At 37.4% G+C, this 16,483-nt stretch overlaps 3 protein-coding genes across 3 annotated transcripts; all 3 read left to right on the top strand.

Moving 5' to 3' along the window:
* The first annotated feature begins 206 nt into the window (after nt 1–206).
* On the top strand, nt 207–4,198 carry hsdl1 (hydroxysteroid dehydrogenase like 1). The gene is made up of 5 exons (XM_055054528.1): nt 207–609; nt 1,384–1,829; nt 1,944–2,027; nt 2,805–2,927; nt 3,041–4,198. The coding sequence occupies exons 1-5, from the start codon at nt 390–392 to the stop codon at nt 3,104–3,106; spliced, it is 939 nt and encodes a 312-aa protein (XP_054910503.1). The 5' UTR covers nt 207–389; the 3' UTR covers nt 3,107–4,198.
* Nucleotides 4,199–4,298: 100 nt separating this feature from the next.
* LOC129375439 (gap junction Cx32.7 protein-like) lies at nt 4,299–10,245 on the top strand. The gene is made up of 4 exons (XM_055054524.1): nt 4,299–5,335; nt 6,512–6,664; nt 6,810–6,995; nt 7,754–10,245. The coding sequence occupies exons 1-4, from the start codon at nt 5,159–5,161 to the stop codon at nt 8,339–8,341; spliced, it is 1,104 nt and encodes a 367-aa protein (XP_054910499.1). The 5' UTR covers nt 4,299–5,158; the 3' UTR covers nt 8,342–10,245.
* Nucleotides 10,246–12,462: 2,217 nt separating this feature from the next.
* gja13.1 (gap junction protein alpha 13.1) lies at nt 12,463–14,610 on the top strand. The gene is made up of 2 exons (XM_055054531.1): nt 12,463–12,567; nt 13,510–14,610. Exon 2 carries the CDS (start codon nt 13,537–13,539, stop codon nt 14,386–14,388), a length of 852 nt encoding a protein of 283 aa, XP_054910506.1. The 5' UTR covers nt 12,463–12,567; nt 13,510–13,536; the 3' UTR covers nt 14,389–14,610.
* Nucleotides 14,611–16,483: the final 1,873 nt, after the last annotated feature.

The following is a 16,483-nucleotide window of genomic DNA, read 5'->3' as shown; positions in this document are numbered from 1 at the left end:
GGTGTGATTCAGTCTCTAATGTAGTTGAGATTCACATGTAAATAAAAAATTAATTTGTCTCCATTTTAATTGTTTATAAAAACATGTAGTTTTACTTTACTAAAGTAACTCGCTGATCATTTGGGTAAAATCTGGCGGATTTTCTTAGGGATTTGAAAGCAGCACGGCTGACGTATGATGTCACGTGACCTAATGTTTTGTTTCTGTTCCGGATGGCTTACATGACACTTTCCTACTTGCTCCAGCGTGTGTAAAAACACAACTTTGGTGAAAAATTGACTCGATACGAATTGATGTTTTATTCTTCTTTCTCGTGTACTTGTTAGCTTTACATCCAGGCGACTCGTCGTTGAGTTTTAACTACATAACAATAAAATAGCGTGTGTAGCATGGCGGCGGTGGACAGCTTTCACCTTTTGTACAGAGAAATTTCTCGGTCTTGCAGCTCTCACTTTGAGGCTCTGGCCCTGATCGGAGCTCTGTACGCGGCCAGCAGAGCGGTTGTCCTGTTGAGGGATTCCTGCGCGGTGGCCCGGGTCCATTTCCTGCCGCGGATGATGCCCAGCGGGAGGCTGGCCCAGAGATACGGGGACTGGGCTGTTATTTATGGTGAGAGAAGACAACAGCAGGCTCGCATTGCAATATAACAAAAATATTTCAGCATGAGGAAAATTTAAGCTTTTATCTAAGTGGTGAAACCAGAAAGGGAATATTTTAACATGATTTAAGGTACTAAAATTACCTTAAAATATATAAAATAGACATGCTACATTTAGTGGTAGTGTTATAGCCTTCTTTCAGCCAGCTGACTGGCAGTACTTAGCAACATATAAGCAGAAGGAGTAACAATTTATTACTCTATTGTCATACAGGAAAGGCAAATTGTAACGTTATTATTATTATTAAAACTTAGATTGTAATTATGACTGTTAATTATTTTTTTATAAATATTGAAAAGTATCAAAATGTAACTTCTATAAAGAATATGTTTGACATATTTGTTAAAACTGTTACCATGTCGTAACAGTTTGTGAGAATAATAATCTGTGAAAAGATCCTTCCTCCCTGTCTGAAGAAATTGCACCAATCTGACCAAAAACAACCAATCAGAGGCAGGAGGAGGGTCTTAGTGCTGTCAATCACTCTCAAATACTCATCGCTAAATGTGCTAAGGGAAATTAAATGTTAATTCATAATTCATCAAAATATATCTCTTGTAGCAGAATTTATCAAAAAACTAAAAATATTATCTCTTGCTGTGAAATCAGTTTTTTTCCAAATCCAAAGCAAGAATATAAACGTTTTCCATTAATAAGTAATAATATTGTCTGACTTTGATTTGAAAACCAAAAACAAGGTTTTTATTGTTTTCTCTGCTGGCAGGTGCAGCTGAGCCTGTAGCCGGTGCTTATGCAGAGGAGCTGGCTCGAAGCGGCATCAGCATCATCTTCATCACTCAGGACGGCTCCTCTGTAAGAAACGCCGCTTCCTTCCTCTCCCAAACCTACGGGGTGGAGACCGCCGTCGTCACCACCGACTTCTCTCTGGGCCAAGCGGCGGCCAAACCTGTCACAGAGGCCTTGAGGGGTAAAGACATTGGCTTCCTGGTGAACTGTATGGACGAAACGTCGGCTTTGCCCCGGAGCCTGATTGAAATTCCCGAGCAGGGCGTGTTGGATCGGGTGAACAGGAACGTCGGCGCCGCCACTCTGATGGCGCGACTGGTGCTGCCGGGGATGGTGGAGCGCAGCAGGGGGGCGGTGGTCAACATATCCTCAGGCGCCTGCTGCAGACCCCGACATGGAAGAGTGACGCTCTCGGCCTTCACTGTAAGATAAACACCTGTGAGATGCATTGATATAACAACAAGAAACCAATCCATCCATTAACTTTATCTTCACTTTCTCATATTTGACCTAAAGTCACTTTTCCCTCCATTACAGGGATACCTGGATCATTTCTCAAGAGCTCTTCACTTTGAGTACAGCGACAAAGGGATCTTCATTCAAAGTCTGATTCCTTTCCAGGTAATCCACTGATGTGGCAGTAATTCCATTTTAGTTTAATTTAATTTATTTTTAACATGTTCTGTATTTAACTTCCTGGTTTTGTTTGGTGTTTTAATGTTTCCACCTGATTCCTGTAAAGTCTCTGAGTGTTTAGCAAAGTGATACACAAATTAAATGTATTATTACTTATTATAACTAAACCATATTTCACCTTTTTACAGATCACAGAGAGAGTTTCAGGGTTAAATCCTTTATAATTTATCATACTGAACATTTTAAAACATCTGCAATTTGAGAATTGTTGTTTGCTTCTATAAACAGAATGAAATATGTTGCAAAAGTATTTAGAAATGCAAATATGTCATTGTCTTGCTTCTAAGTCTAAGAATTTCAAGACAAAACTCAGAAATTTTGAGATTAATCTCAGAAAAATTCTAGAAAAATTTGGACAAACTCAAAACTCAGAAAAATATTCAAAAGTAAAAAAATGTACATCTTTAACTCAGAAATTTCAAAGTTTTTTCTAGAAATTCCTGAGAATGATACCTATGTAAAGGTATGCCATACTTTGCAGTTTGTTTTTTTCTTTTTGGTTTGATTGTAACATGATAAAATGTTACTTAAGGGGTATAATATGCTTTTATTTTCTTTACATGGCTCTGTATGAATTATAACTATCCTCTTTTTCTGTTTGTGTCACTTATAAAAAAGATTTTTTCAATTTAAAAAATCTTTTTACCCAGAGTAAACCCATTGATAAATGTCTAAAGTTTTATTTTGCTGTTTGTGTTTCAGATATCGTCATCATCCTCAGCACAGGGATGGTTTGTTCCGAGCCCGGAGGTTTACGCTCGTCATGCCGTTTCCACGCTGGGCGTCTCCAGCAGAACCACGGGTTACTGGCCTCATACACTCCAGGTTTGCCTTTTACATCGTTGTTATTCTGGTTTCTATTGGAGTCATGATTCAATCATAAATAAATCTAAAGCGTAAATTTAGTTAGTTTAGTTTTGTTTTCTGTTTCTTTACAGTACGGACTCATGAAGTGCATTCCGGAGTGGATCTGGATCTTCGGGTCGCGGGTTTTATTCAGCTAAGCTGAGAGCTGAAAAGCTTCTTACTGGATCATGTTACACAGAATTTAGTTTCACTTTCTTCTGTTGTTATTTATTGATACTGTCCTGAAATAAACAAATAAAACTTATTAATTAACTAGGGATAATAGATGATCATTCCTCTATTTAAAATGATAAGTTAATGTGAAATTCTGATCAGAAGAATTCAAGATAAAAGACGGAGCCAACAGCACTACGGCAGCCCTGTGTGACCAAAACATGCTGGTTCTGAGTTTATGAGGAGAACAGGTGTTTACGTTTTGATTTGCTTTCTGCGTTTTTAAACAGGTTAAATAGATTTTGAAGCGTTGCAGAGCGACGCTTTGTGTGCTTCCTGCTTCCATAGACTCAGATCAAACCAGGATTTGGTTCATGAGAAGATGTAAAAATCCAGGATTAAACCAGCAGAGATCAGAAAAACAGGCACCCATTTTAAATAATGGATGAATGTATGAGTGGATGGACGAATCTGGATGGATGGATGTTTACAGTATTTATACAATAGAACATGGTTTAAACTCTGTACATATAAATATTTTATATTTTCTTTTATCTATCCAGATAGAAAGAAAATTTATCTGGAATTTTCAATTACGAATTAAAAATTCGTAATTGAAATTTTCAATTACGAATTGAAAATTCAATTCGTAATTTTTCCCGTCTGCTTCGTTATTCTGTCATAATTATCTGTTTCTCATCCTGCAGAAACAGATAGACAATAATAAAATTTTGAAATGAAGCTGCAATAACAATAGTAATAATAATTTATTAAACATCACTGAGTTAAGCCACTTAATGTTTCTCCTTTATGCAAACATTTTTTCATAATTAAAGCCGTTCCTCCTGCAGAATGCTGTGTCAGTAACATGAACTCCATGTTCTGTTATTGTGTCTCTAGCTTATCAGTGAGCAGAGGCCAGAGCGAGTGCAGCTTTTTTCAGTTCTGCTGTGAGCTTCAACCCGAAGGAACATAAAATGAGTTTCTACATTTAATATTTGTGGGTTTTGATTTTCAGCTGGTGTGATTATGGCTCAGAATTTGACCAATAAATCTTTTTCCATTCAAACATCAAAGTCGGAGTCATTGCTGTGTTTCATCTGACTGCTGCAAACTCCTGTTTTATTTTTAGCATCTACCTACGCAGATTTAATCCGATCAACATATTGTTGGCCAGAATGACACATCTTTTCTGTGTTTAAAATGGCAGGTTGGTGTCAATGATTCACATTGAGGAAGCAGAGTTCAGGTTTCTCTGACCCGAATCGGAGCGGCTCCTAACCCTCATAAACAAACCTGAGCTGCACATAAACATGCAGCTGCAGGATCGACCTCAGAGACCTGTGATGTCACAATCTGCATCAACATGCTTCAGTGTAATCTGTCGAACATTAAAGAATTAGTCTGGATGTCAACAGAACTCTATTAAAAATGTTCTTGCTTTTCAGTTTTGTTTCACATATCTACCAGTTTTATATACATATCATTGCTTTACACAAGTTAAATACGAAACATGGTAGCGGCAGCATCATGCTGTGGGAATGAAAACTGGCTGATTTAAACTACATGTAGGCCACAAAATTCTTTGAATTAAAATTTAAAAAATTAGTTTTTTGTGATTTTTTTATTTATTTGCGCAACAATATTTAATCTAATTTGTGAATCATTAAAGATCCAAGAACATAAAAACAGCTTCGGACCACTTTTTTCTATTTTGTTTGCCAAATTTTTACCATCCTTGACTCATGGTCAAGGGACGAACAAAATCATTTCAAGGGCCACAAATGGCCCCCACGCCACACTTTGGACACCCAAGGAATGGTTTAGATCAGAGTGACTTACAGGTCATCCAACATGACTGAGATTTTTCTCAATGTTTCGACCTTTGGAGACAGAATACAAATGCAAACCGTACTTTTTAGTTCATTTTTTAAATTGAAAAACAGGCTCTATGTCACAATTATGCTATAGTTTGTGACCAAAATAATAAAAAAGTTGGTTTTACAAGGGAAAGTTGAATAAGTGGGAAAAGCTTCATGTTTCTGTTGCTAACTTTCAGCTCTGGCTCCAGTGTTGTGGTTTGGACGGCGTCCTTCCAGATAAGCCAGCGAATTAACCGTGACACAGCGTCTTCTTCACTCTCTCTTCTCATCCTTCACAGCCGCATTCACTCTTCATCCACATTTCCTCCATTTTTACCGTTTCTCCACCAGGTGAGTTGATTTTCCCTCTTTACAGAAAATTTAATTAACTTCTTAACGATCTCTATCTGCATTTCCTATAATATATTAAGGCTATAAATTCATTTTTATGTGCATACGTCATTCTAAACATCCAAAAAAAAGCAATGAAATCTGTTTAATTGAGAAAAGACTTTATAAAAGTATTATATGAAACTTTTAATAAGTTTAATATAATACTCAAGACTTGCTTCAGGTTTGAGGGTTCAGCAGATTAGTGTGTTTAATATTTGAAGCCTGCAGCTGTGGATTTATCTGCAAAGTTACCAGGCAGCGAGAAATGATAGAGGCTTGACCTTCTGATTCACTTTTTACCTACTTACAGAAATCACAGCAAATCTAAAAAACAGGTACAACTTCACAAACATCCTGAAATTAAACCTTTTTTGGGGGTTTATATTGTAATGTTGTAAAATGATGGTTGTATAAAATTCAATTCAGAGTAAAACTATTAGAAGACTTTTTAAAATCACACAAAGCTTCATATTTTTTCATGTTTCTGGAAATTTGTTGCCTTTTTTAATTTTATATAAAGTAAAACATACAACTTTGCAGATAAGAAGATAAATATGTTTCTGTGAAGCTAAAATGGGGCCGTAAAATTTGTTTTTACAAAAACTGAAACTGAAAAAGTTTTGAAAATGGAAAAAAAAAACAACAACATTGAATTAGAAAAGGTGTTCAGAAAAAATTTTCTACACCACAAAGATTTTTGTTTCAAATCTTTGTTTTCAATTTGACATGTTTTGGCTTCAGATCAAACTTTATGACCCTAATTTACCTCCATACATGTTTTTCTGTGGGATGTTAAAATTTATAGAATTATTAAAAGTAAATAAAAAAAAAAACAAAAAAAAAAAACATAGTTTCCAAGTTAAAGACAGAAAAATAGATCTAAAATAAAACCACTGACATTTTTCTGTTGTGGACAATCAATTTATAACATAAAAGATGCTTAAACCAGCATTTATTATTAAGTTTATATAAAATATATTTATATTATTTAACTAAACCAGTTATTAAGAGCCACTGCAGAGCATCCAAAGAGCCACAGGTTGGACATCCTTGGTACAGGTGATGAATGGATGAATGGATGAGTGAGTGAATGGTGTTTCTGTGTTTCGTGGGTTTATTGTGTCTCTGGTGCAGAAGGCGGTTGAGCTGCCAGCTGAAATGGGAGAATGGGACTTACTGGGCCGGCTGCTGGAGAAAGTGCAGAACCACTCCACCGTGATCGGGAAAATCTGGCTCACCGTTCTGTTCATTTTCCGGATCATGGTCCTGCAAACCGCTGCTGAAAAGGTCTGGTCAGACACAGAACATGGAAATAATAATAAAAAAATAAAGTATATAGTTTTCCAACTCAATTAATCAATTCATCACACTTGAAAGAGTCTGTCAGTTCCAGAATATCTAAAAACACAATAACCTGGTTCTTCCTACCCAGGTTTGGGGCGACGAACAGTCCGACTTCATCTGTAACACTCAGCAGCCGGGATGCGAGAACGTCTGCTACGACGTCGCTTTCCCCATCTCTCACGTCCGCTTCTGGGTCCTTCAGATCATCGCCTTGGCAACCCCAAAGCTGCTGTACCTGGGCCATGTCCTCCACGTGATTCACCTTGAAAAGAAGGCGAGGTTCTGCTAAACCGACTAATTATGAGGAACAACAGTGGACCATGCTAACGAAAGCATTAATCATTCATATCAGTCCACTAACGCTAAACCCACATGGTGTTTAGTGGACGCTAATGTCAAAGCACTAAGTTCATCCATGTTGATGCCCACAGTATAGATTTATTCACATCTTCACCCCCAACAGGCTCAAATTCGTCACTTCCTGTCTGCGTCACAGTTTCAGTTTTATACTTGTTGAGTATTGCTAACTGTGCTGCCAACTTGTTTGCTGCGATACATTATTATAATCAATGTTTTTTGCAGGGTGGAGAACATGAGGGAAGAAAACTGAACTACTCAGTAAACAGTTATGGCTAATTACTTGAATAGAATAATAAAGTTGCTAACCAAAACTTTAACACAGATGTCAAACTGTATACAGCGCAAGTTTTACTAAACAGTCAATAGTATTGAATTTATGTGTAAAATTTGATTTATGTGTAAAATTTGATTTAGGGGAAGCTAAGTGTCCTAAACTTTTTTAAGATCAGTTTTTTTAAGTTTGTTTTTAAGTGCTAAAACAAAAAAATTGTTCCACTGCTTTCCTTTTGGCTCCTCTGCTTCTAGGAACCACTTGTTGTTCCTAGTAACTTATCCCAATATCTCGCAATTCTTGAAAGTCCCTAATTTGATCAGATGTTAATAATGAACTGTATTTCTGGAGGCTTTTGGCACCAGAAAATGTCTGACTTTCACTCATCCTTCTGACATTAGATGAAGGAAAGGATGGAGAACCAGGCAGAGCTGGACGACAAAGTGCGTCTCTTCCTCAGGAGGGCCGTCAAGGTTCCCAAGTACACAAAAAGCAGTGGGAAGATCAGCATCCGCGGTCGCCTCCTCCGCAGTTACGTCCTGCATCTCATTGCCAAGATTGTTCTGGAAGCCTTGTTCATTGTGGGTCAGTACCTTCTGTATGGTTTCACCCTTATGCCCCGGTACGTGTGCTCCCGCTCGCCATGCCCTCACAAGGTGGACTGCTTCCTGTCCCGACCGACGGAGAAGTCCGTCATCATCTGGTTCATGCTGGTGGCGGCCGTCGTCTCGCTCGCCCTCAGCGTCGCAGAGCTGCTCTACCTGCTCGTGAAGGCGGTGAAGGAATGCACGGCCAGACGGCAGGACTACACCGTCACCCCGGTGACGCCCCCGAGGTCGAAGAAGAAAGCTTTGCAGAAGCACAGCGAGGTGATCCAGAACTGTGTCAACCTGGATCTGGAGCAGCAGGGGAGGAAGTCAGGGATGAACGGGATGGTAGGCGCCGTAGACGTGGCGATGGAGAGCAGCTTTGGGGAGGTCCAGATCTGAGCCATGAATCTGCGTTTTGTTTGCGTCAGCAGAAAGGGACGTCTTGGTGAAGTAAATAAAGTGGGGATGGAGTTCACCATCTTTTTAGACTTAAATGAGTAAAAATGAAACGTCATTATTTTAAAGGGGACCTATAGTGCTTCCTTGAACAAGTGGGAATGGGTCTCTGGGCTGAACCAAACATGTCTGTTTACATACACATCAAATTTTAGCTTTTTCAGCTCCTTTCAGAATGAGCTGTTTTTAGGGCTCTGTCTCTTTAAATCTGCTGCTGGCCACGCCCCCCATCTGCAAGCAGAGGCGCAACTATAAAACCGTAGATCATCACATCCTGAGTCCAAACTAAACCCGACAAACATGCCGGACTTCTACTTGGTTGCTAGGTAACAGGGCTGGGCTCAGCCGGGGTTGCTCGGTAACGGCGAAGCGACTCAAGGTTGTGATTTAATAATTGTAAAGTTTTTGAAACGGCTCATTTTCCATACATCAAAAAACGTATTGCAAGAAAATGGCTGTTCTTCTTTTGAAGAACTTTGTTTTCAGAAGCAGTGGAGACCCAAACAGAAGTGAATTTTTTCATAATAGGTCCCTTTTACTACAAAGATATTGACATTTTTTATCTCAAATGTAATTTGAGATAAAAACACCTTTTTTCTGTCACAATGTTTTTCCCAGAACTCTTCACAGGGCCTAGTTTTAGAACAAAATTATTTTATTGTTTTAAAAGAGAAGTGAACTGTTTATTTGCATCGTTTAATGTATTTTTAATCCAGCTATACCGAAAAAAATATAGTTTCTTTTCTGAAAGATGAACTTTGCTTGAATATTTTAGATGTTTGCCTTTTTCTTGAAACTTTTTCTGTGATGAGTTAAAGTTTCCTGAGTTCGTCAGACGTCCAAGAAAAGTTTCTGGTTTTGATGTAAATGTCTTTAATCTGTATTTTGTTTCTGTTGTTTCCCATAATGTGTGCCAGTATAGTTCATCAGCACACATTACTCATCCTTCGCCCTCTAGTCACGCGGTTCCTCTCTTCATCCTGGGTCAGCGGTTTTTCTTTGCCACTCAGTTTGGGTGCACAGTTAGTTCTGGATTCTGTTGCTTGATAAAGACTTTTACTTCTCTAAACCTCTTGCCTCTAGTGATGTCGTTTTCATTTGGTTCTTATTTCTATGAAAAGTTATTTTTTCTAGACAGGAGGGCATAGAAAGCACACGCTCATGCATTTAAAATTTTCTTCCACAAAACAAATATTACACACTGTGATTATCTAGTAATCACTGCGTTGACATTCAGTGACTCATAGTAACTCATACTTGTTGTTTCCTGTTTGACTTTAACATGAATTTTGGTGCAGTTTTCTGCACAGCGTTGCTTTCATGACCCAGCTGCGGCCGGGTTTTGGCCCGGCCTTTGTCTTAGTTTAGAGACGAGTTTATGGACAACATAGGTCGTCCAATCGCCATGTGAAGTAGATTTTTCTTTAATGAGAAAATGTTTTATTTGCATTATACAGTGTTCTTTTATGTATCACACAAATGTAATTGTATCATAGTCAAGATGTTTTTCCGTGCAGCTGCAGAGGGTGTACAAACTAACTGAACAAGATGTGTCTGCTGAAGTTTCCCAGTCTGGGAACTTGCTGATTTTCCCGTGGCTTTCCCTGCATGGAGATAGAGTGTTTAGTTTGCGCATCCTGTAGACATGATAGTGAAAAAGCGTACAAAGTTGAATTGTTTTTGTTTATTTGGTCCTTGAAGATTAAATCTCCGCCTCTGTGAGCTGAGAGAGGTGAATAAAGCAACTATGTAACTGAGTTCGTTAGAGCAGATTTTGATTTCCGCCTAATGCAGTGTGTTTTTGCTCTCTGTCTGTAGATGTATTAAAGATTGTTTTTGCTCCCTGACTTTTGTCTAGATCTCAGTCTCTGAATTGTGCGCCTCACAACCACCCCTCCACCACCGTGCTTCTAGCTATGAGTCATTTATTCTCATTTTGTGCCCTATTGTGTCCAGAAACAGCACTTTACCTCTCCTTTAAAACTCTCGCTCTGTCCACGTTATCCCAGAAGTTCTGGTGTGTTTTTCATAGTGACTGATGTTTTTAAATTTTTTTTTGTGTGTGTGTGTTTTTTAAGTTTTGAGATTGGCAGCTGGTAGTTTTAGACATAACTTTATTTATTGAGCAATAGCATTTGATTTTCTGATGCTGTTCAACCTTGGCTTTGTGTAAACTGGTCAAATTGATGATGAAGAGTTTTGAATTATTGGCTTAGTTTTGTTTTTTCCCCATATAGATTTTATAGGTTATTTTTTACTGTTTAAATCAGGAGTTTCCAAACTTTATGTCGAATGGGCCAAAATTGTCAGTTTAAACCATTTATTTTGGGTTAAACCAAAATAAATAAATGAATAAATAATGTGGATTTTTTTGTGTTTTTGATCAATTTAGAAGATTTGTAAGCCTTTTAAAGAACACAATAAGTTAAAATGCATAAATTTGTACAAATAAATAAGTGTCTTCTTACTGTATTAAGAACATTAAGACATTAAGAGAATGTATTTATATCTCTAAAAAAGGGATACAAAAAACTAATTCCATTGTTTAACTCATCTGCTTGAGTCCTAAAATGGTTCTGATCTGAAACAGAGATTATAAAATAAAGATTATTAGGCCTAAAAATTAGAAGACTTTTTTTTACTTAAGTAAATTTATTTTAAAATGGATGACTGGACCGATGATTGAATGATTGCAAATATATAAATATCCAAACCTTACAGATTACAAAAGCAAGTTCCCAGAAGGGGAGGAGGAAGAATGTGTCACTGTAAGGAGTGAATTACTAAACTGATTAATTTCGTTGAAAGTTTTTTTTATTTTCAGTCTTAAATAACATTTCGGAGCACAGTCTGATCTAAACATTTTAACTTTAAAAACACGTTGTGTCTTTAAAGTTTCTCGTGTTTTGTTCTTTTATCACAAATGCTTCAGATCATCAATGTGGAAAAGATCAATAAACTGAAAATCAATCTGTTACATCTCTGTGGGAAAATGCTGACCCTATCTTCTTAATGCTTTTGTTCAGACTTTGACTAGGCCACTCCAAACCGTCATTTTGTTTTGCTTTTAAGGCAATAAAAGGCATACCTATTGGTGCAGTGGTGCTCTAGAGGGGTGGGGATGAAGGGGCCAGGGCCCCGTCTTCAAAAACACTATCCACCCCATCAGCCCTCCAAAAGAATCGTGTCTTCAAGGAAGACGTAAATGTAGACCCCAATAAATTCATATATATGTATATATGAATATGAATTTGTTTTCTTTGAGGTCTGAAAGCACTGCATCTTTTTCCTTATTTTGACTATTTCTAATTTTCTGTGAATAAGTACTAAATTTTTGCTTTGAATTTTGGAGACATGTTGTCAGTCGCTCAAAGAATAATTATTTTTTATTTTTTATCCTTGTTGAATTATTATACTGTCCCTTAAATGGAGAAAATGATGCCTGTTTTAGATGTTGTTCTGGGTTATTTTGTGACCTGGAGACGTCTTAAATGGAATTTTGTCATTTTCCATTTGTTTTTCATCTTTTCATGATATTTTTATTTTTTAGATTTTGGCATTATGTGTTGTTTTTTGAGAGCTTTTAACCTACTTTGTCATGGTGTCAGCCACATGATACCTAAATAATTTTTTGGATTCAACAGCTTACAGAGCCACCATGCTTTGGGTGTAACATGTGAAATTGACCCAAAAATGGGATTAGTCACAGTTATTCATGATTTAACACAATTGAACTTTCACATTGAGTCTTGCTTAGCTTTTTGCCCTCCAGTAAATTGAATAAAAACATCTTTTGGTGTTGATGAAGTGAAGCAAATCCAGAGGAAATAAAAATAGTTAATTAAATAATTAATCTGCAATTTTAAAATAAATATTACATCATAATAGTTTAAAAGATTACCACACCAAACATCCAGTCTTTCCAGCAAACTTAAATTTGGGCTTCAGCGTTGTCAATCATTAGGCGCTCCTACACCCAGCTTAGTCTCACTTCATTTTTTCTATCTTTGCTCTCTGACGGTTACAACGTGACATAAAGGCCAGATGCATGTTGCGTAAGTTGATCCCTCATGAGTGCTGCTGTCCTCACCCAGCACAAAACTCCAAGGTCCAACCATAGTTAGTGATCGTTCTCCAGCAGAGACAGTCCTTTCTGACCAGGTCAGCAGGTAAGATGGTTCTGTTTTCACCTTTTTCCTGCGGATCTCTGATCACTTTGGAAAGTAACGGTGCTTATTTCTGTCGAGATCTCTCAAATTTAAGGTGTTTTAATTTTTCAAGCATTTCCAATCAAAATGATTAATGAAAAGTTTTTTGGAAAAGCTTATTTAAGCATATCTCAGATTGTGTCTAGTTGTTTGACTAGTTTAGATTTAAGGTGGGTTTTTTTGTATAATTTTGCTTTTTTTCACTTTGACTCAGGTTTAGTTTCCATACGGAGTGACAGTTTGGGTGAAATATTGATCAAAAAGCTCAAGGTTCTGCGGGCACATGTTTTTTTCTTCTTATGCTAAAATCCAAATGCGTTCAAATCATTTTATTCTTAAGAGTCCAATTTACAAAAAATATGTCAATTCAGTCCTAGACAAATTCAAACATAAATTAAAACAACAATCTGTCTTTTAAGAAGATAATAAAATATAATATACTATCAAGTGGACTGATTGCTGTATCATTGCACATATAACTTCTTTTTTTGTTGTTTGTTTGGGTTTTTCTAATATACACTGCCTGTTTTGTTTTTAACATATTCTATATGTCTGGTTGATTGATGCTTAGCTGCTTATCACCACCTCCCTAAAAGACTTTTTTTTCTTTTTGCCAAAAGTATTTTTTTATTTTCCCTAAATCGTGACTTGGGTCATTATTTTAGAAAGATAATGATACAGTAAATCGAAATGCATGTTAATTTTAAACTAAATGAATGAAATAAATAATCATTCATCTGTTAAACAGTAAGTAGTTTTCTTTCCATACGAATGCATTGATTATATAAAATGTTGGGGTTAATAATTCAGCAGCAAGGTGTGGTTCAGGGTCAATGGGACCAGAAAGAGGAGTTTGTTCAATCAATTAAGTCCTGACACGTTTCTTCCTTTGCTTTGCCACAGATTAGAGCCTGAACAGCCTCAGTAACCATGGGAGACTGGGGTTTTTTGTCCACTTTGCTGGAGCGAGTCCAGTCCCACTCCACTGCGATCGGGAAGATCTGGATGAGCGTCCTCTTCCTGTTTCGGATCATGGTGCTAGGCGCGGGCGCCGAGAGCGTCTGGGGCGACGAGCAGTCAGACTTCATCTGCAACACCCAGCAGCCCGGTTGTGAGAACGTCTGCTATGACAAGAAATTCCCCATTTCACACATCCGCTTCTGGGTCCTGCAGATCCTCTTCGTGTCCACGCCGACGCTCATCTACCTGGGCCACGCCATGCACGTCATCCAGCAGGAGAACAAGCTGAGGGAGGCGCTGGCGAGTCCGGATGGGCCACGGAAATTCAAGCAGCCCAAATACAGCGACGAGAAGGGGCACGTAAAGATCAAGGGGAACCTCCTGGGCAGCTACCTGACCCAGCTCGTTTTCAAGATTATCATCGAGGCCGGCTTCATTGTGGCACAGTACTACCTGTACGGCTTCGTCATGGAGCCCATGTTCGCCTGCCAGAAGAAACCGTGTCCCTTCACCGTGGAGTGCTACATGTCCCGGCCCACTGAGAAGACCATCTTCATCATCTTCATGCTGGTGGCGGCCTGCGTCTCCCTCCTCCTAAACGTCATCGAGTTTTTCTACCTGACGGCCACAAGGTGCAAGTCCAAGCGCCGCAACCAAAGGGTCACGTCAGCGGAGAACCCCGCCAGCCTCTCGGGTCCCAGGTGGCCGACAACGGAGGACACGATGAGGCAGAACAAGATGAACATGGAGATGGAGAACCACAGCGTGGGAGGAAGCCTGGACGGAGCCAAAGAGGAGAAACGACTCCTGGCCGGACATTAACTTCCCAAGATTGGCTTGTTTTCAATACCTTCAAGAGACTTGAACCAGTGTGTTTGTTCAAAGAAAGTTATTATGCGATTATTATTGTATACTAAAAAAAAATCACCATAAATATCCATCAGGAAGAGTCACAATAGCTGTGTTTCCATTACAAATAAGCACAAAGCTTTGTCGATATTAATAAGTAATTAAAAAACATGGTGCTCCATTATCAACCTACCACTTCCTGTTGTCTTCTTCATTGTTTCTGGCAGTAGTAACATCTAGTTGTTGATCACATGACTTCTGTCATGCAAAAAAAGTGTTTCCAATACAGTTTTGCTAAACACAATATTTTTGAAAATGACAAATTTATTTTTGTAATTCCAATTCACTCAATCATACGGTCAATGGAAATGCAGCTATTGATGAATTTTTCTTCTTGTTTTGACTTGAAATCTACAAATAAAAGTGTGCAACACTGATTTTATTTATACTTGTGACTGAAAGAGTGAGAAGTTTGTTTAATGTGTTCTTTGTGTGTTTGTGACAGAGATCTGTTCCAGTAAAATATACTTCCTATGATTACGATGATTGTAACAGACATTTTTGTATGGCTTTATCTCTTTCTAATAAATGATTGAAACATAACAAGGTTGTTGTTTTTTAACGACAGAAAATAAAGTACGAAATAAAATTCTGAAGAATCAGAATAGTTGATCTGTAAAATACTTCACTTACTTATTAGTGTGTTATTTATTCATACTATATCAACATATTAGCTTTTTCTTGCTCTCTGATAATAATAATACTAAACATTTCCTGATTTAGCATGTTTGTAGCAGTTGCTATGGCTTGGGTCAAATGTTTTTGATGCTTTTGAGATCAGATTTTTGTGACGACCTCATAAACATCGACTTTGTTTTCTTTAAATGCCTTTTTAAATAATTTTGCAATATGCTAAGACTTTCTGTCTTGAGATTTAGTTGGCCCACATGATGTTTTTTCATTGTGACGTCATCCATTACATGATGTGGACCAATCCCTCCTACAACAAGACACCCACAACATGATGCTGCCACCTCCATACTTTCTAATTGTGGCTTTTCTGTAAAATGTAACGATGGTCATTATGGCGAAATTAAGTGATATATCCTTAAAAATGAATGTCTTCAAACTGTATTCTGGCTTTTGATGCTGCTTTATGAGTTATGGCCTCTTCCTTCCTGTTTAAGCACAAAACGTATTTCTTTATAAAAATTAAAACTCTTATCAAAGTATTTTCAGATCTGAGATTTGCTCCTAATTGACTAAAATCTTGTGAATTCTGGCTGTTATATAAAAACATTGTTTCTTTAGTCAGAGGCTTCTTCAAATTTGATGTAATACTGATTTGATGTAATACTGACTGCTGTAGGAAATCCTACAGCCATCAATGTCTACAATATTGCTTTGAAAAATTACAATTAATATGACTTAAAGCAATATTTAATTTCCTTTTTGGATCTATAAAGTGCTTTTGCATTGACTTGAATTAAACTTAATTAATCTGAAGTTTACAAAGTTCTAAGATAATCGTCTGAGTAATTTCAAATTTAGTGTTTGTCCACTTCTGAACATTTTATAGAAATTTAAATCTAATTACAGTTTTTACTACATCAAGTAGCAGCAGTAGTAGTAGAAAAACATAGAAAAACCCATGACAGTTTGATTTATTTTCAATAAAATTATTGCAGTCAAATTGCTATAATTTTTACTCTATAACTCAGGAGATGAAGAACATATAAAAGTGTAAAATGCCACTCTGACTGCAAATGAGACGGAGTTGATTATGTCAGTGAGACAAAGCACCTCTATAATGTTGTCATAAAACCTCCGTCTGTACTTAGTTTTTCATGTTTAATATGTTATAATGGACAATTTCTGTCAGAACAATGTGGTTTTTGCCTTTTACACCCTAACGTTGTTGTTAATTTACAAAAAAAAACTCCTAACGTTTTAGGTCTATATTCGTCCTAAAACAAAACTATTCATGTAGTTGAAGCAGAAACATGGGTTTTTTAAACTGCTGCCAATCATTAACTTTCACAATCTTGTCAGTGCTCAGCCCAAATGT

This window comes from Poeciliopsis prolifica, unplaced genomic scaffold, assembly GCF_027474105.1.
Source record: "Poeciliopsis prolifica strain line A6 unplaced genomic scaffold, Auburn_PproV2 SCAFFOLD039, whole genome shotgun sequence".
Lineage (NCBI taxonomy): Eukaryota > Metazoa > Chordata > Actinopteri > Cyprinodontiformes > Poeciliidae > Poeciliopsis > Poeciliopsis prolifica.
The sequence above is the reverse complement of the archived record's forward strand: the minus strand, read 5'-3'. Positions and strand labels throughout refer to the sequence as shown.